Source organism: Temnothorax americanus, unplaced genomic scaffold (assembly GCF_048541705.1).
Source record: "Temnothorax americanus isolate GAGA-0224 unplaced genomic scaffold, ASM4854170v1 Scaffold104, whole genome shotgun sequence".
NCBI lineage: Eukaryota > Metazoa > Arthropoda > Insecta > Hymenoptera > Formicidae > Temnothorax > Temnothorax americanus.
In genome coordinates this window covers 366382-387142 of record NW_027509236.1, presented here as the reverse complement: position 1 = coordinate 387142, position 20761 = coordinate 366382, and the positions used below count along the sequence as shown (strand labels likewise).

Genomic DNA, 20761 nt, shown 5'->3' with positions numbered 1-20761 from the left:
AAAGGTTGTCTGTTTCCGACAGTCTGAGAGCCATCTGAGAGCCGCGGACGTTTGGTACAACAGTCTTCTTCGAGCTGCACAATAAACTCCTCGCATCGCCGTGTCCATGCAAAATATTCGTCCAAGGTAGCGATTTGGTCGGATCGTTCCAACAGGTTGCGTTCCGTTTCATCGGGATGTACCATGTTTTGTTTTTAATACTGCCTTTTTTAGATCACGTCACATTCTTCGATGGAGCACTTGCACGTGACTCGATCGCACGCTGAACAATATCAGCGATAATTGCACAATATAGGGGACATTAAACCCATGATTATCCTCCCAATTATTAATATCATCAAGGTCACGTTCATAGGTTCTTTGAAATATCAATAGATGATTAAGATTATTGAGACGGCCAGGGTACATATACATACGTATCGAATTGTTCATCACCACCAGTTCGACGTATTTCCCAATATCTGTATGAATCTTAATGTATGTTGCTTCACAATCATAGAGCTGTTCACAAAATTTAGACGCCCAATAGCGATGGTCAACAATAGGTTTAATATAATGCGGCACAACGTTAGCACAGCGAGCTGCACGTGATTCTTCCTCGCTAACGCACACGTCCCGTAGCCGTCGATACACTTTTCGTCTCACGTTAGAATCTTAGTCATAAGGAGAATTGGTATTGATAACGACTCTTTGTCTAGTGATGCGTTGACCGGTTCCGCGTATACCGAGTTAGCGATCGCGAAGAAACTGCACCGGCGATATTCGTCGCACATCCCTCAATTTCACTCCTTGATCTTCTTTACGCAAACCATTGGTGATATCTGTTGTAATACATTCCATTATTAAATCATCGTCAGATTTTGAAGGCTCCACAGATTTCTCTTCAATTATCCACACCATGTTGCACACGTTATATATACGCTATAAAGTGTATAATTTTTCGTTACCGATTTGTTTGGGAACCGGTTACAAAATTTTTCCAATTTTTCGGGAATTAATTAACCAAATCTTAAAGAATTATATATGAAATAGGAGTCGTGTCAAAATTTTTTTAATTTTTGGAGGATAAGTTTAAATTTTTTATTAATAGATAATTTTTTATTAAGAATTGAATTTCTTGAAACCGGTGCCAAAATTTTTTTCATTTTTTAATGATTTCGAAAAGAGAAAATAAAATGGAAAAAAAATGAAAGAGTTAATAATGGCGGGTCAACGGAGGGTGAAAATGCGCGGGGCGTGAGCAAAAATAAAATTTAAAGACTTCAATATAAAGGATTACATTTTTGAAATATTTGACAATATGCTAATCTGCATCTATAATATTATCTATTATTTTTTATTTAGAAAAAATTTGAAAGTGTAGGTTAGAGTTTGAGAAAAAGGAATATCAAAGGTGCTCCTAATTAATGAGTGAGTTTGAGGAGAGGGGAATAGATTTTGAGCCCGCGTTTTGCGTCCTTCGAGCCGGATGCGTGGAACTTAAAGTGTAGCTCGGACACATATCAAGTGAACAGGGCATGCCTTTCACGACATGCGACGTGGACATTATCGCGCGCTTCCGCGAGTGAAGTACAGACATTCTCACGCGCGCTCGCAAGTGTTACGAAAACATGCTCACGCGCTCCCGCGAGTGAAAGTAGACCTTTTCACGTGCTCAATACATGACATTGTAGATTCTCGATTCACGTAGTGTTGTCCTAACGCGTTTCTCGAACGTTCTCGCCTCTCAGTGTTTCTCATACGTGTCTCGACATTTCTCAGGTCTCTCGTCAGGCGCAGCTCATTGACGTCTCATCATGCCGGATCCCGCCAAAACCGGGACGGACGGCAAGACCCCGCCATTGCTCGTGCTGCCGGACGACAAGCGCACCTCAGATCGCCAGGCCTCACCGGTGCGTTTGTCTGCGGAACTAACGTTAAAGGTGCAGATACAGATGAACCGCATCGCGACAGTGCGGAAAATCGGCGAGACGTTGCCATCGACTCCAGATGACACGTCAGTGGATGAGGTCCTGCAGATCTCGGTCCAGCTCGAGGAAGTGCACAAGGCATTCCTCAAGGAACACGCCTATTTCGAGGTCTCATGGCCGGCGGCGCTCATCTCTCACGAGTATTTTTCAAAAGACGCCTTCGCCGTGGAGGCGGAAGAGTGTATGACGGCTCGTCGCGCTCTGGCAAAGCTCAAGGGCGCATTGGCGGAAAGGATCGCTCCAAAGACAGCTCCTGCAGCGGCGCAGCCCTTACAATCTCAACAGAGATTGCCGGATATCAGCATCCCGTCCTTCAAGGGCGTGTACGAGGCTTGGCTTACGTATCGCGATCTCTTCAAGGCGGTCATTTATGACAGCCAACGGCTCACAGACGTGGAGAAACTCCACTATCTGCGGCTCTCACTGGAAGGCCCACCTGCTCAGCTCATTTCCGGTTTGCCTCTCACCAGCGACTCGCTCAAACCGTCCTGGGAAATGCTCGTCGATCGCTACGAGAACAAGCGGCTGCTCATTCAAGCTTACCTAGACCAGCTCTTTGCCAGCTCAACACCGGTGCAGAAGAACGCCGCGGCACTGGACAAGCTGCTCAACACGTTCAAGGAGGGCATCAAGGGCCTACAATCCTTGGGCGTCTCGCAGGATCTGGGCGACTGCGACTTGGTGTACCAATTGTCTAGGCAGCTGGATCGCCAAACCAAGGAGCAGTGGGAGACATCGTTGGGCGCCGCGCGCGAATATCCGCGATTCGAGAAACTCGAGCAATTTCTCACCTCGCGAGCACGAGCACTCGAGATGATCGAGTCAACGGCCAGCTCAGGAAGCTCGGCAGGGGCTGCGTCAACAACTCGGCGCTCCTCGACGGTTCATCATGCGGCAGCTCAACCGGCACGCACCAATACATCAGACGGCTCAACGGAGTACCCGTGCGACTGCTGTAACGGCACGCACTTCGTAGTGATGTGCCCTAAGTTCAGGGAACTCTCACCGGGCGATCGACAGAAGCTAGTCATCTCACGGAGGCTGTGCTTCAACTGCCTCGGCCGTCACAACGTTCGCTCATGCAAGAGCTCACGGGGGTGCAAGAAGTGCACCCACCAACATCATACGATGCTGCATGAGGCACATCAGAGCGACTCATCTTCGAAGCCAACCACCAGCTCAGCCTCAGCATCCCACTAGAACAACGGTGCAATCGTCACTCACTCATTTTTGGCTCGCTCATCACACTCAACATTACTCGCTACGGCCCTGACTCAGATCAGCTCATCGGTTAATACTCAGCACGTACGGCTTCTCATCGATACAGGTTCCGAACTTACCTTTGTCTCGGAATCGCTCATACGTCAACTCAACGTACCTCGTCATCATTCTGTCATTCTCATCACCGGAATTGGTGGCGGAAAGTCCACGCAAACTCGAGGAGTTGCATTACTCAAGCTCCGCTCACTTCGCTCAAGATCAGACGTCATTATTCAAGCTCACATTCTGCAGACGTTAACAAACATTCTGCCATCATTCAACGCTGCACCACAGGAATGGCCGCATCTCACCAAGTTGACCTTGGCTGATCCAGATTTTCTGACACCACGGCCAGTGGATATTATCATTGGAGCTGACTCATATGGGCAGATCATCAAGCCCAACATCATCAAACAAGATACATTGATGCCAATTGCGCAGCTCTCAATTTTCGGATGGCTGGTTCTCAGACTTGTCGACACATCATCATCGGCATCTGCTACAGTGCATCATGCATCGTTTCAGGAGAGGGAAGATGCTCTCGACGAGTTACTGTCGAGATTTTGGACTTAGGAAGAAGTGCCTGCGAGCAACAATCTTGAGCTTACTCCTGACGAACAAAGATGTGAAGAACATTTCAAGAGTACTGTCTTACGGAATTCAACAGGTCGATACACAGTTTGACTTCCACTAAAATCATTACCTGATACTCTCGGCGACTCGTGTCTCTCCGCGCATCGATGTTTGAAAAGCTTACAAAGAAGATTCTCCCGAGATGACAATTATTGACGTCTGTATCACCAATTCATGACAGAATATCGAGATCTCAATCACATGAAGAAGGCTTCACCCGTTTCCAGTCAGCACACGCAATATTATTTGCCACATCACGGAGTGCTCAAACCAGACAGTGCAACCACAAAATTACGTGTGGTATTCAATGGCTCGAGCGCATCTACATCTGGCCGCTCCTTTAATGATATCATGCACACGGGAGTCAAGTTGCATTTAGATGTCACCGATGTCTTGCTCTGGATTCGACAATTTCGACACCTAGATGCCACGGACATCACCAAGATGTATAGACAGATCAACGTGCATGAAGATGACTGGAACTTACAACGGATTCTCTGGCTCGACGAACTGCTCAATGAAGTGGCATATTGTCTCACCACGGTCACGTATGGTACCAAGGCTGCCCCGTTCTTGGCAGTACGAACGCTGCTACAACTGGTGGAGGACGAAGGCCACAATTTTTCCCTTGCAGTGCCGTCTATCCTTCAAGGTCGATACGTCGACGACAGTTTTAGAGGCGCTGACACGGTCCAACAGCTAATTCAAATTGCAGTGCAACTGAAGAACTTGTGCATGGCGGGCGGCTTTCCATTGGCCAAATGGCACGCGACTCATCCAGACGTGCTCACTGCGGTTCAAACAGAGAAAGACCAGGGCTCACAAATCACATTTGACGATTGCGTAACCAAAATACTCGGATTACGCTGGTTTCCTCAAGAAGATTTATTCGCATTCTCAACAAGAATCTCGTCGCATACCGATCATCTCACCAAACGCCTCGTTTTATCTGAAGTGGCTCAGATATTCGATCCACTAGGCTTTGCATCACCAGTCGTGATCAAGGCGAAGATGCTCTTGCAGGAGCTTTGGCTTCATAAGTTCCAATGGGATGAACCACTACCATTCCAGCTTTCATCACGGTGGCTCATTATCAGAAAGGAACTCACCAGCTTGCGCAAGATCTCAATACCTCGATGGTATACCACATGGAGTACATCAACAGTGGAATTTCACGGTTTTTCTGATGCTTCTCAACTGGCAACGGCTGCAGTCGTATTTATCACCGTCCACGGCTCTAATGGCGCCACGATCTCATTGGTGTGCTCCAAAACCAAGGTAGCACCGCTCAAGCGGCTCACCATCCCGAGACTTGAACTCACCGCAGCACTGCTGCTCTCAAGACTCATGCAATACGTTCAAGCCACCTTGAAATTGAATGTCACAGCAACTCACCTGTGGACGGACTCTGTTGTGACACTCACGTAGATCAAATCTCATGCATCGCGCTGGAAGGATTTTGTGAGAAATCGAGTGTCTCAAATTCAAGAGCTCACTGCAAACGCACATTGGAAATACGTACTTGGTACGTCCAACGTCCAACCCAGCCGACTGCGCTTCACGAGGATTAAATACTGCTCAACTCCAAAGCCACTCATTATGGTGGACGGGACCACCATGGATACTCACCCCTGAAGCATGGCCGCGCTTTCGGACGAGTTGAGTGCGCATGAGGCTCGTCCAGGCATTGCGCTACATGCGGCCGCATCTCAACCAGACCATCACTGGGACCTGATATATAGGTATTCAACTCTCAACAAGTTATTGAAAATAACAGCTCTTTGTTTCAGATCCATATCGCTTCTGGGAAAGCGCCAACGCACGCCACTGGACTTACACTCAGCTTTGGAGGAGGCCAGATTCTTCTGGATTAAGGCTACTCAAGCGGCATATTTCACGCACAAGATCAAGATGCTCACGGCCAACTTGAGACTACCCACTGCTCAAGCATCGATTGACTGCGTATATAGACGCTCAAGGGATCATCCGAGTTGGCGGCCGCCTCAACCAATCAGCACTAGCTCAAGACAGCAAACATCAGGCGATTTTGCCCAACACCCCCTCACTCTCGAGTCCTCCCCCGCCCCGCTCCCTCCTCGCCGTCGAGTTCCTTCTGCCCCGCTCCCCCTTCAGATCCCCGGGGTAGATCTCTCAAAATATCTCTTATTTATAATGTATCGCTTATCGTCGTACGGACTCAGAGCGATTTTCGTCTCACGGATGGTGCGCACTTCATGCATTTTTGATCTTATACAGAACTGCTGTCGCGTCATTTCAATCTCGATTTTCAGACACCGCGTGTAATCGTCGAACGTTATAGTACGCGCTACGACGTTACTCTTGACGCCTTTTGCTTTTTTAGTGTCTTTTTTACCATCCACCTTCAACGCGTACATCTTCGCTCTGAGTCCAACGAATTCCGTCATGATCGCGCCAGTGTTTTCGTCTTTCATTAAACCCGGCACCTTTTTGTTCGCAAGCTGTATACCGTACGCGTTATCTACCGGGTAATCGTTTGTGTCGAATCTGTCGATGTTGCGTTTCATCGTCTCGTACACGTCATTGCACTCGATGTGGTATATAAGGCTGTCCGTATCAGTGTACATAACTTTACACGTGTCGCGATACAACGGTAACATGTACTCGTGATGAAATTTATATATACAAACATGTCTTGGATATATTGAGGATGCACATACCCACGTAGATTGGTCTGTTGAACTTCACCTCAAGTTTTCGCATTTCTACTGCTACTAGATTTTCCGAAAACACGCTCCTGCTGTGAAAATTTGGTTGCGCGATCATTGCTTCTGCGCCGTATTGTCCGTCCCACGTCGTCAGTAATTTTACATCGACGTGATTGCGTACATTTTCCATTGTTTTCCCAAAAACCGCGTTATTCATTAATTTATATAAATTTTTCTCGAACTCATTTTTGGCCAGTGTTCTAAATTTTGTATTGAGTTTGATGTAATCGCGGAGCCACGCAGATTGAGCGAATTGCAATACACGCTGTATCTTTGTGACGCGAATGCCGTGGCGCGTGCACTGCTGCAGGTTGCAATAATGAATGACATAACGCTCTTTATTGTATAAAGTCGCGAGAAATTTGTTCTCTCGCTTGCCGGGCGGTTTATCGCTCGTCGGACAGAACGGTAGATCAGCGTGCGCGTCGTGTTTATTCTGCGGATACTCTAGATCGACCTCGAGAATATAACCCGTGGGCAAATCCGAAGCGATCGCGGTAAAGTCGAAATTCGAAACGTCTTTGACCTATCAAAAATCTGCGTAGGGCAGCGGCTGACACATTGCCCAGCCGTACAAGTTGTTTACATCAAAATACATCAGGTACGACAACGGTTTCGATGGATTGTTAGATTGCATGTATTTGTTATTGGCTTGCGCGTATCTACCGGAACATTGACTGAGGCCAACGCGAATACCGCGTTCGATAAACATTACCCTTGTCTCAGTTGCACTATATCCTGCACCCACATGCACGAAACGTTGACGTACCGAATTTTTCAGACCTTCGAGTCGTGCGATTTGAGCCACCAACGAAGTTGGTTGTCGATGTTGGTTGTGGATTGATAATCGAGGCCGTTTATTTCGGCTTTGTTCTTCCAACACTTTGATAAACTCAACACATCGTTCCTCCCACGCGGCAAAATCTTCGATCAAATTCAGTCGCTCGGATTGCTCCTTCAACTCTTGCTCCAACAACTCGTGCTCCATATATTCTCGTTTCTTTGATCCAAAGATTCTAAAGACTGCTCGCTCGCTCGCTCGCTTGCTTGAGAATACTATGATTTTAACACTATTTTCCATTGCTTTATACTTTTCTTCTATTGCTTTTTCTTTTTTCTTAATCATTTCTTCCTCTTCTACTTTTACGTCACAGAGACGTGACATTCCTTAGACCCTTTGGGTCTCAATAAACAGATAAGCTATTTGCTTATTAGTAAAAAAATTTCATCCGAATGGTAACATAACCCGACCATGTCCCAACACGTAGAGTTCGTCGAAGAATGTGACAATTGTAAGTCATAATTATAGCTACCTGCCATCGACGCTCAATTCTATAACATTTGTTATGACTCTTATCTGGCCGGATGTACCTCCACGCAAAAAAAAAACATATAATTTGTCCATCCCTGTTTTTCACCATCATGTTGAGAGATACCCCCGCCACCAATAATAGTATATCTACACATCTGGTGAAGCAAATCTCAAAATCTCAGGTACTTGCACTCGTGCGTTCGTGCGTAAAAGAGTTTGACTGTTTCTATCTTTACTCCCTCCTTCCCCACCTGAGTAGCTACGGGGACGGATGTCCCGACACGTATTTTTGTATTTCTTATCTATTTTACTTAATTTTTATAAACTACATTCTCTGATGTATATACTAAGGGTTTTCCTCATAAATAAAGATTATTATTATTATTATATATATGTATATACGTATGTATGTATGTATGTATGTATTTATGTATGTATGTATGTATAATACTAATGAAAGGAATATTAATCACACATTTTTGTATTTTATATTTCAAATATTTATTCATTATATAATTTTTACAAAAGTTTACTATTTATTATTTCCCTAAACATTTTGTCTCTAAGGTACGGCATGTACTCCTCCCTCTCCCTGTTTGCGCAGACGTACTCGGCGAACATGCAAGAGAATACACCACAATCGCTGCCATTCGTCTGTTGCGGAATGTTCTTGGCGGAATAAAATTCCCAATCACTCATATCATAAGGTTGTTTCTTTTTGTCAAGACTCTCATCTTGTAAATATAGTTTTAGCGCAGCCAGACATTTCGGATTATCACTGTCCATACTGTCGTAATAAACAATCGTTTTTTCGCGAAAATGTACTATTGACATACACCAGTGAACGTTCAGATGTATAGGGATAATAATAAGATCCTGCGCAAATATGTCCACCTTCCTGGTCCATCTCTTCAGAGACAAGTGACCACTCGACAAAAGTTTCGAATAATAGAACGTGTTCATCGCGTGTACTTTCGGATACTTGTTCGAAGATGTGCTTCTGGCGATCAGCAGATTCATATAAAAAAAGCAAAAAAATTGTGCAAATTAGAAATTTGCACTTGGCTTCCTCATAGAGGAAGTGATGTCTAATATACATTGGCATCGTAAACTCAAAAAACAACGGTTGATTAGTTTTATATGCGAGCTTTATATGTTCTAGCTTTATATGCGAGCAAAATTATGGACTTTTGATCGCGTATAAAGCTGAATCTAATCAACCAAATTTTAAAAAATTATATATGAAATAGGGGTAGAAAAAACTGAAGAATATAATAGAATTATTAAAAATTGTTAATAATAAAGGGGTTACCGATTTTTCAATACCAACCCTCCTTGAACGATACTCTATCAATTAAAAAAAAATTAAGCCCAATATCTCAATATTTGCGCAAGTTAGAACAACCACAGATATTTAAAAAAAAAGTAAAAATTTTTTTTTAAGAACCCCTTTACCGATCATCGCCAAATTCAATACCAACCTTCCTTGAATGATACTCTATCGATTAAAAAAAAAAAACAGCCCGATATCTCACTATTTGCGGAAGTTAAAGCAACCACAGACATTTCTAAAAAAATTCAAAATTTTTTTAAAAAGAACCCCTTTACCGATCATCGCCAAATTCAATACCAACCTTCCTTAAATGATACTCTATCGATTAAAAAAAAAAAACAGCCCGATATCTCAATATTTGCGAATGTTAGAGCAACCACAGACATTAAATCTGCACATACATACACACATACGGACAGACAATTTTGATGCGATATTTCGACATTTTAGAACACTCTGAACATATTGGCATCAAAAACTCAAAAACCAGTCTCTTCGTTGGTTTCTTCTACTCCTATTTCATATATAAATCACTTAAATTTGGTTGATTAGACCCAACTTTATACGCAATCAAAGGTTCATATACGAAATTCACGAAAACAAAGCTTCCTCTATGAGGAAGCAATAATCACTTCGTCGTTCAGCCAATTTGAGTCGGCCAGCGTGTAGAGATCCTTCCGCGTGAGCTTCAGGCCGAAACCTTCCACCGCCTCCATACTGTGGAAGCCCTTGACACAAAATTATGATGTCACAAAATTATGTCACAAAATTATGTCGCAAAATTATATTACATCACACTCCATTATTTTTAATATTAATTTGTATATTTACCTTGATAAACTGATTGCATCGCTGCTCATTTAATTCTTCCCACGCATTTAATTCTTTCCACGCATTGATTTGTTCCCACGCACTTAATTCTTTCATCGCATTGATTTGTTCCCACGCACTTAATTCTTCCATCGAATTTAGTCGATCGGATTGCTCCATTTTTTCAAGTTGCTCGCTTGCTTGCTTGAGCATACTATGATTCTAACGCTCTTTTTCATCATTTTCTTCAATCACTTTTTCTCTTTTCTCTATCATTTCATCCTCTTCTACTTCTACGTCACAGAGACGTGACATCCCTTAAGCCCGTATCAGACTATCGACTGCGAAGACCGACCCGACTGCCGATCGCGACTGCCGATTCACATTTAGCCAATAGACCATGGTCTATTGGCTAGATGTGAGTCGGCAGTCATGGTCTATTGGCTAGATGTGAGTCGGCAGTCGCGATCGGCAGTCGAGTCGGCCTTCGCAGTCGGTAGTCTGATACAGGCTTTAGACCCTTGTAACGATGCGCCCCTTACGCCAAGGCATCGTCTCCGGCCACCACCCGCCGGATGCCGCCCGACCGATCCTCCGTCGAGCGAGGACAGGGCGCGGTGCGCCCACAATTTTTAAGCTTTTGAAACTCACCGTGTGCGCGGGAAATCCGCCGCACCGGTGCCTTCCCGCACGACGCCGACGAGCGCCGAAGCGAGCCGATCCTCGCCGAAGCGAGCACACGAGATCGCGCCGCTCCCACCACCGCGTCATCGCCTGACGATCGGCCTCCCTCCTGCCAAGCTCACCGCGCCGAGCGATATAAAAAGCCGGCGCGCTCGACGAAAAGACACTTCGTCTACTCTACAGCTTTCCGCTGCTCCTGGCAAAGCCTACCCAAGACTACCTTCCATATTCTAGGCGGCGCGCAAAACGAGGTTCAGGGTGTGAGCCTCTACTGAGTGTTCTCAGATCGTCTCCGAACTTCCATCGCTTTTACTCCCGACGGCTACGGCACCGCGGGGTCGAGCGTGCTCGGCCTCGTAGCGAGGGTTCTCGCGACCGTACCCCGGGACTCCGCAATCCTGGACATATCGCGCTCCCGCCCGCGGTCTCGACCCTTATCCATACACCGCCCGAGGGCCCAGGCCCTACCGCTGTAAATTATCGCGTTATTAATGTCCCGCGCGGCATTAGATTCGCTGTAAACTCCGCGTTCAGTCTACCTCCCGAGTGCACATGCACTACCGTTTGTAATATATCGCGTTGCGCTATTTCTGTAAAGACCGCGTTCAGTATACCTCCCGAGTGCACATGCACTACCGTTTGTAATATATCGCGTTGCGTTATTTCTGTAAAGACCGCGATCAGTATACCTCCCGAGTGCCCATGCACTACCGTTTGTAATATACCGCGTTGCGCTACTTCTGTAAAAAACCGCGTTCAGTATACCGCCCGAGTGCACCCGCACTACCGCTTGTAATATACCGCGTGCCCTTATGATCTACGTGTAACCCCGGATTCTGAGCTAAATAAAATAACTAATACGTGTGTACTATAAATTGATTACTGTCTCTGGGTCTTTTATTGAACTCCCGATCCAGCAAGCTAGTCCGCGTTCGATAAAGTCAGGCCGTTACACCCTTTGGGTCTCCATTGTAAGCTATTTGCTTATTAATAAAGAAAATTTCGTCCGAATAATAACATAAACCATGTCCCGACACGTAGAGTTTGTCGAAGGATGTGACAATTGTAGGTGTCATAATTATACCTGCTTACCATCTGTGCTCAATTCTATAACATTTGTATGGCTCTTTTATAGATAATTTTCGGCCGGATGTATCTCCACGGAAAAAACAAAGAATTTGTTTGTCCCTGTTTTTCACCATCTTTTGAGAGATATCCCCACCAATCAAAGTATATCTACACATCAGGTGAAGCAAATCTAAAAAATCTTGGGTACTTGCACTCGTGCATTCGTTCGTAACAGTCTCGTGCTGCATGTACTTGGTGCGAAACACTATCGTGTCTTTGATATTTTGTGTCATCAAGTTCATTTTATAATATATTGCATAAAAAATGGCCGATCATTTTGATGACATTGTGGCTGAAGAAGAAGAAAAACACGCGCTGTCAGACGACAGCAGTTATGAAACTGCGGATAGTGACGATGACTGCAGAGAAGTCGTTTTTAGAGCCATGTATTGTCCCGAAATTTTGGCGCTGAATAGGCGCACAAAGTATTGCGCCATTTATTTATATTATACAGATGGTTCAGGTTCAGGACATAAGAATTGTGCTTTATGCATGAATGTCCCGGGACACTTTTTAAAAAGTGAAGGGCAGTTTTCCCATGCTACCGGGCGCGTCCACAGGTTGCGGATAGTGGAACGTCCAAGGAGATCTCTCTGGACAGTCGTGAATAACAATCAGAGACTTGTCTCTGAGCGGAATAAGCGATCGCGGACAAGGGAATCAAAAAACCCGAAACCACAATGGAAGAGAGTGATATAAATAGATATACCCCAGGAGGTAACCCAGAAATGGGGAATCCTTCCACTTCCTTGGAAGTGGCTGAGCTCCGATCGGATTCTGGGGGGGGGGCTCAATATTACTCGATTCGGAGCCGACAGTGAAACACTTGGCTGTTGGAACCACTCTACAAGCATCAAGTGGAAAAATGGAGATTGCTACTTCTGCAGGCGGGGCGAGTCCGAGGAGTATCTCTTCTCGGCTGGAGAAAGTACAGATCGACAGGGCGACCGATGGCGAGCAATCGCTTAAAGGTGGCAGTGTTGACTATATGAACTCCGACGTCGAGAGGGATCTTCTTGACTCAGAGGCCGACATAGCTTGCCAGGAGGAAGCAAGATCCAAAAAGAAAGAGACGACGGCAGCTCAAAAGGCTAGGAAAGCTTACAGAAATGCCCTGTCATTTCTGAAAAAGATGAGTAACAAAAAAGATGAGGAACTGACCACCAGGGACAGGGACCTCATCAAACTAAACAAGAAAAAGGTCTCCAAATTTGAAGCCGAACAACAGCAACAAAAATTGGAGACAATCACCGAAGAAAGAGAGGTAGCATGGACTAAGCCGGCAAGAAAGCTACAGAGGGCCAACGCTACGGTGGAATCTCCAAAGCCGAACAAACCCAATTTGCCACCTTCCGAAAGGAAAACGGTAAAGAGGGTGCGATCGGGCGACGAAGAGGAAAGCGAAGCAAAAAGAGTCAAGCCCTCGATAAGCTTTGATTCGCCCGAGGATTGTCGGATTGCTATCATAGATCGTTCTGATCCGGATGGCAGGATGACGGCCGAAAGGTGGATGGAGGTGGAAACGAGGGTTCTGCTGGCCATAGCCGAGCTGGATGGTGATAGTTGCGAGGAGGTCGACTTCGACGGGGCCGGTTGGCAGAAGGGCGTCAAGGTTGTTGGATGCAGCAACAGAAAGTCACGCGACTTTCTAACGCAAGTCATCGGCAGCTGCGGCGAACTCTGGCAGGGGGCCCAACTCGAGGTCATCCAGATGTCACAACTACCGCTGAGGAAGAAAATCTCACTATGGATCCCATTTCCGGTTCCGGAAGGAGACGATACCGTGGTGAAGATTTTGGGCAAACAAAATAAAGGCCTGAAGACTCAAAGCTGGAGGATTATCTCATCGGCTAAGAGTCAAAATGGCAAGGAAAAGAACTTCGTCTTCACGATTGATGACGAGTCTATGGACTCTCTTAGGAAGTCAAAAGGAAGCATCAAATTCGGCTTGGGTACGCTGAAAGCGAGGCTTCCAAATGACAAGAGCAGCGCGACGGCCAGGGCTTCGGGTGGTTCAGATTAATCTGAATCACTGCGAGGCGGCCACGGAGGATTTGATGCTGTTCATGACTGAAGAGAATGTGGATGTAGCCCTGGTCCAAGAGCCCTAGCTTGCAAAGAACAGGGTTCGAGGACTAAGGACCAAGGAGTATACCCTGCTGCATTCTCAGACTGCAGGTAAGAAAAGAGCATTTATAGTGGCAAAGAGATCCCTAAAACTCACACTACTAACACAATATAGCACAAATGACCTGACCGTGGCAACCTGCGAGAGCCAGGGGAACATGAAGCTTCTTCTGGCTTCTGCATACATGCCATATGATGAGGCTGAACCACCACCAGAGGCCGTCCAAAACCTGGTACTGGGAGCCAGGAAGCAAGAAAGACAACTGGTGATAGGATGCGATGCCAATGGACATCACATTCAATGGGGAAGCAAGGATATAAATGAGAGAGGTGAGTCAATAATGGATTTTATTCTTACAAATAACCTGACCGTTTGCAATAGAGGCAATATGCCGATGTTTGTGAACAAGGTTAAGGAAGAGGTGATAGATCTGACCTTGACCACAGACGAGGGGGGGTTGATAGTTGAGGACTGGAGGGTCTCCTTAAAACGTTCCTTCTCGAATCATAGGAGAATTTTATTTAGAATAAACCGCACTGCCCCAACTAGCAAGCCCTTTAAGAACCCCAAAAGAATGAACTGGGAAATGTTTAGCAAACTCGTGGAGGGGTACGGGGATTGGGGACCAGAGTTCCAAATGTCAAAGTACCCATCTATCGAGGGAATAGAAGCTTTAGTTAATAAACTAGAAGTTGCATTAATAAGGGCTTTCAAAAAATCCTGCCCTGTTAGCCGCTCACGCAAGGCCACCAAACCCTGGTGGAATGGGGAGCTTAGGCAACTAAGGACGGAAACAAGGAAGCTCTACAACAATGCAAAAAGGGATAAGACAAAAGAGAGCTGGGATATATATAAGACCAGCTTTAATGAGTTTAAGTATAAGATAAAAGAAGCAAAGTGGGAATCGTTTAAGGAGTTCAGTGAATCCCTTATGGATACTAGCGAGGCCGCAAGGTTCAGAAAGGTGTTATCAAAGGATCCAGCGATCCCAAGTAACATCATGAAACCGGATGGCTCGTGGACTGAGTCCAACAACGAGATCCTGGAACTTCTTATGAACACCCACTTTTCTGGGTGCGGGAACATTGATTACAATGACGTAAGAAAGGATGATTCCCACAGGCGGGAGGATTTGATGACCCCTGCGGAGAGAGAAACGAGGGCGGAGACGATCGTCACAGAGGAGAGAGTATTATGGGCGATGCATTCCTTTGGCCCATACAAATCTGCGGGCCCGGATGGGATACTACCCATTATGCTACAAAAATCTTTGAGCAGCATTATTGGGATGCTAAAGAGAATCTTCGTGGAATGTCTTACATTAGGCTACATACCGAGAAGATGGAGAGAGGTAAGGGTGGCGTTTATAACTAAGGCTGGTAAACCGAGTCACACTACGCCAAAAGATTTTAGGCCTATTAGTTTATCATCATTTCTGTTGAAGACACTAGAGAGACTGATAAACATGCATATAAAAGAGACCACAAACATAGAAAATCTGTGCAAAATGCAACATGCCTATCTAAGAGACAAATCGGTCGAAAGCGCACTACACGTGGTTGTCGAAACAATTGAAAAATCCCTCAAAGACAAGGAATACACTTTGGCTGCCATCCTGGACATAGAGGGGGCTTTCAATAACGTCAAAACTGAATCTATAAAAGAGGCTTTAGAAACACTAGGGGTAGAGCATATGGTCACGGAGGGGGTGATAAGGATGCTGAAAAGCAGAGTTATTACCTCGGAAATAGGCAACAGCTCTACTAGCAAGAAGGCAACAAGAGGCACACCGCAAGGAGGAGTGATATTACTGCTATTGTGGTTGATCGTGATAAACAAGATCTTAACAACCTTTAAAGAGAAAGGGATCAAAATGATAGCATATGCAGATGACGTAGTCATACTGATCACAGGCAAATACTTGTCGACAATCAGTGAAATTATGGAATCTGCGCTAAAAGAACTATCAAAGTGGGCAGGAGAGAATGGCCTAGGGGTAAACCCGAGTAAGACCGAGCTCATCCTATTCACAAGAAAGTATAAAATACCCAATTTCACACCACCAAAGCTGGAGAGGAGGGCACTTACACTTTCAAAGAAAATTAAATACCTCGGAATCATCCTAGACTCCAAACTCTCATGGAAAAAGAACGTGGAGGAAAGGATGAGGAAAGGAATGATTGCCTACTATGCATGTAGGAAAATGTTTGGAAAGAAATGGGGCCTGATGCCGCAAATCTTACGTTGGATGTACACTGCGGTAATAAGACCGATCATTACATACGGAGCATTAGTCTGGTGGGAAGCCATGAACAAGGAGATAAACAAAAAGAGCCTCACCAAGGTACAAAGGCTTGCAGCCCTGGGTATCACAGGAGTGAGGAATAATACAGCACAAGCTGCATTGGAGGCAATCCTGAACCTACAACCACTTGAGTTGTACGTTAAAGGCCAAGCAGCAAAAGGAGCCGTAAGGCTCAGGGAGTCAAACCTCTGGAAGCCGATCAACTACGGACATTCAAGAATACTGGAAGAGATCGGAAAACTGAACAGTAACAAAGGACTAAACCTGAATAGTCCAACGGACTACTTAGTTGCCAGGCATAACTTCGAGGGGTGTGTTAACATATGCATCCCCTCTAAGGAAGAATGGGAGGATAACTCGGTGATAAATGAACATGAAACATCAGTCTACACCGATGCCTCCATAACCAAAACGGGTGCAGGCATTGGAATCTACTCTGAGGCGCTCAACATCCAGAAGTCATACAAACTAAAGAACGGTTGCCACGCCATACAGGCAGAAATCTGTGCAATAAGGGAGGCAGCCAAGCTAATCTGGGGTGAGTGACAAACCATTAAGGGATGTCACAATCTACTCTGACAGTCAGGCTGCGCTCAGAAGTATTGCATCAACAGTGAGATCAAAGGTGGTGATGAGTTGCCAAGAAGCACTGTCCTGGCTCCGCGGCGGCAAGGTCGGTCTGCGCTGGGTTCCCGGTCACAAAAATGTGGTAGGGAACATAGATGCGGACAGATTGGCAAAGCTGGGGGCGGGAGGGAACGGTGCGGAGGTAATAGACTCCCCACTACCACCGATCAGTTCACTGAAAGATGCCATAGAGGAAATTATACTGGAGAAACATAAAGAGATTTAGCAAAACCGGAATGATTGCGGGATAGCCCGAAATCTCTGGCCCAAGATAGATAACAACAGGACTGGGCAACTATTGAAACACAAGAAGAACCTGGTTCGCATAGCAGCAGGAGTTGTCACAGGAAACTGTGCGGTCGGAGTGAACCTCCAGAAATGGAAAATCACAGATGACAGCTACTGCAGAGAATGCAACGAGGAAGAAGAAACAATTGAACATCTGATGTGCTGGTGTCCAGCCCTAGGAAACCGACGCCTCCAGACAATGGGACAAGAATTTCTGAATGGACTGGAAGACGCAGCAGAGATGGGCATTGACAATATAATGAGCTTCGCACGGAACTGGAAGTGTTTCAGCGCGAGGTGGTAAAGACGGGTCAAGGGTTAAAAATAGGGTATCACAATGGACCTCAGGTCTCCGAGTGAATGGTCACTAGATGACCACACCCTTTCACCTAACCTAACCTTGCGACCGCAGGATGTCGCAACGCGCGCAGCGGTAGAGAGGGTGTCGCGGGTCGTGTTGCGCCGCATTTCGGAGGACGCAATGCGACAATTCGCACCGCCGGCCGAGCAGAGCGGCGAGGCGGCCCGTAAGGAGGCCGAGAAATGGGCGGTGGAGACGGACCCGCCCGTCGCGATCGCGGAGCCGTTACCGGCGATACAGGCGCCGGTAGAAGGAGATCAGGCTGCGGAGTTTCCGATCCAGATTAATCTGGAAACGGTGCAGGCAATTGTCGCCCTGCTAGAGTCGGAGCAGGCCGCCCGACCTGAAGAGCAGGCGACAGGTGCAGTGGGAGGAGGAGCGCACGCAGAGCCGCCAGCAGCAGCCGCGGATCGAGACAACGCGTCCAGTGGGAGCTTCCGGAGCCCGGAGAGCAAACACGAGGACGAGAATGAGGACGAGGGACAACAGGTCCCTACATAGGCATAAGTGTAGTTTCCAGCGTTCCGAGGATGGGGACGTAATCGGACGGACGTCCGTTATTTATTTTGTTCTGTTGACCCGCCGGGTTGAGATTTTGTTGGCGAAAACACGGCCCCATCCGGCGCCATAGTACATAAGTTCAGACAAGTCGCGCAACCTTTTATTTTAGTTAGTATCGGCTCAAGCCATAATTCGTTTATTTTGTTTTACCGTTGAGCGCGCAAACGGTTCAGAGCGCGTAAAAGCGCAGGACAAGGCTTGAGCCACGCACACTTTCCAGGAAAGGAGAGGCGCCCGAATGGACGTTTCTCCACATTGAGACGAAGGACCGACGGAGGTTAACAACCGACCACGGCGTACCGACAGACCGTCGGAAATACTCAGGGCGCAGCGACGCTGAAAACCGGGTTCGGGGAACCAGGATGGCGGACCGTTCGCAATTTCGTTTAATTAAAGATTCTCGCGTTAATGAACGGTCCCTGATCGAATCGGGGAGCCCGGGAAGCAACCGTAGCTAGAAAAGATCGCATTTTGACCGCGAGAATAGAAAATGGCGGACCGTCCGTAATCTACGAGAAAGCGATCGGGGCGTGATATCGCGCGGTGCCTGACGAAACTGCGAGACACGAGAAGGTCACATAGCCGAAAATCGCGGCGATCCGATAACGGATACGCGAGGTAGAGAACCGTCCGCGAGGTTCCACTGGGTGCGTCATCTGCGAGGACAAACCGCCCGTGGCGAAAGGGGATGTCCCAAGGACGAGACAGGGCCGATCGCCGTCAGGATCCAACGACCGGGTCGCGAGTTAGGGTACCGTCCGGAAGTATGCACCAGGTACGTCATCTTCGAGAACTGAGTAGCTCAGTCGAGAAGGGAGGGCCAAATTAGGCTCCGTACCGCGCGCCGTCGAACTCAGACAACCGGGAGACAAATTAGCGTACCGTCCGCGGACTCGCACCAGGTGCGTTATCTCCGGGAACTGAGTTGCTCTGACGAACGGAGAGGGTCAAGAGAAGCGCCGTACCGCGTGCCGTCGAGGTCCGAAGATCGGGTCGCGAGATAGAGTACCGTCCGGTAGATTGCGACGCGGACGTCATCGCCGAGGAAAGACCTCGGAAAGCGGGATACCAGGTCCCAAGAACACGTCAGGATAGGTCGGCGACATCGGCAGACGTGGTGCTCGTCACCCGGACGTCTTCCCCGGGGAAGTCGCCCGGAATCATAAAAGGCGTGCGAATTTAGCATAGGCGCACAGGTCGGCGTCGACCGCGGACGCATATTCGAAACAGTGGAAAACCACTACCCTGGCGTCAGGACGGCAGGGCATCGCGAGCGCAACGCCCATGGAAATTTCCATGTAGACCCGCGTAAACACCGGAGCGGAAAATTACCGAGACAAACTGCGCAGTTAGGATGCTTCTCGAAGGAGAAAGTCGCAGGGAGCGCCGGAGTGGGGGCTAAATAGCCGATGGTAGGGAGGCCGAGCGAGACGGGCCACTCGAGGCAGTCTCTCGGGGATAGTTCACGGAGCAACACATAATTTCGCATACACTCTCGTTGTCGCGCTAAGTCCCGCGAACGTAATCCGAGTGCGCAAATCGTAATCTCGTAACTTCCATAACAACCGGGAACGCCCGCGAAACGCGTTAATTATCGCTTTTACATAAGCGAACGGCGAATTAGTGCCGAAAAATCTTGTGCGTCGTAACGAAAAGGGGCGTGTCAGCCCGAACGTGCGATCGTCCGACAGATTGTGTAACTTCGATATTTGTGAACAACTGTGAATGAAAATCAGTCAAATTGAATAAATTATACAATCTTTTGTCAAAAAATTCTTGAAAATTATTCGATTGGACTTACCTTCTGTACCATACCTGATCCATTGGCGTTGATCACTCGAAGTCCCTCGTTGATCCTGGAAGACGGTGGCAGCGGCGATCCTGGACGGCGACGGCGATGATCCTCATGTGGCAGGAACCTGAAAAGAAGAATAATTAGTCTGATTGAAAATTCGATAGATACTTACCTTCTCGGTATATCAGAGGTCAAACCGAGTGGCGACCGTTGAATTCATAGACACCCCGCGTTGATTCGTGTCTTCCATGTACCGTCCGGTTACAACCTAACCTGCATGAATGCATACGCGGACGTTGAAGCCGACCCAGTATATGTCGTTCGAAGGCATATAAGCAAATCATACAACGAAATACGCCATCGTACTTGCGGAAATTGCAGACAGCCGCTGTATACAATATATCCATGCAATATATGTCCTAGTTGCACGAAATAGGATATATGTTGCATGGAAACGTGAAGCCTGATGAAATATCAACGTAAGTATTACTTTTTAAAATTAATATTATTATTTTTAATAAACCATTAATCTATTTTATTTTTCTACAGTTTCAGAAGGCTGGTGGATCGTGGGAGGAGTTTTAGTCGGTAGGAGTCTGACATAACCGTCCACCTCGCCCCGGGATGGGGGTATCCAATGCAGGATTTCCCTCCGGAAAAAAGGTAGTTGGACCCAGGAAAAAAAAGGCCCAGTGGACCCAAGTGATCTTGCAAGCTTGAAGAAGCTTCTACCCGCCTACTCTATTGTTTGAGTCACATAAACATCGCTATCTATTCGAGATTGAAGCAAAAATGTAAATAACGAATAAAAATTAAATA

At 46.7% G+C, this 20761-nt stretch overlaps 2 protein-coding genes across 2 annotated transcripts; both read left to right on the top strand.

Annotated features, from left to right (window-relative positions):
• The first annotated feature begins 1796 nt into the window (after window positions 1–1796).
• Window positions 1797–3803, top strand: LOC143903364 (uncharacterized). The gene is made up of 2 exons (XM_077416913.1): window positions 1797–3041; window positions 3249–3803. The coding sequence occupies exons 1-2, from the start codon at window positions 1797–1799 to the stop codon at window positions 3801–3803; spliced, it is 1800 nt and encodes a 599-aa protein (XP_077273039.1).
• Window positions 3804–4037: 234 nt separating this feature from the next.
• On the top strand, window positions 4038–5291 carry LOC143903360 (uncharacterized). The gene has a single exon (XM_077416900.1). The coding sequence runs from the start codon at window positions 4038–4040 to the stop codon at window positions 5289–5291; it is 1254 nt and encodes a 417-aa protein (XP_077273026.1).
• The last annotated feature ends 15470 nt before the right edge of the window (window positions 5292–20761 follow it).

What these genes read in the sequence shown, in the direction of transcription:
- LOC143903364 (XM_077416913.1), top strand. Translation starts at nt 1,797, where the DNA reads ATGCCGGATCCCGCCAAAACCGGGACGGACGGCAAGACCCCGCCATTG. An exon ending in ACTGCCTCGGCCGTCACAAC is followed by an intron (nt 3,042 to 3,248) that starts GTTCGCTCATGC and finishes GCCCTGACTCAG; the next exon opens with ATCAGCTCATCGGTTAATAC.
- LOC143903360 (XM_077416900.1), top strand. Translation starts at nt 4,038, where the DNA reads ATGACAGAATATCGAGATCTCAATCACATGAAGAAGGCTTCACCCGTT.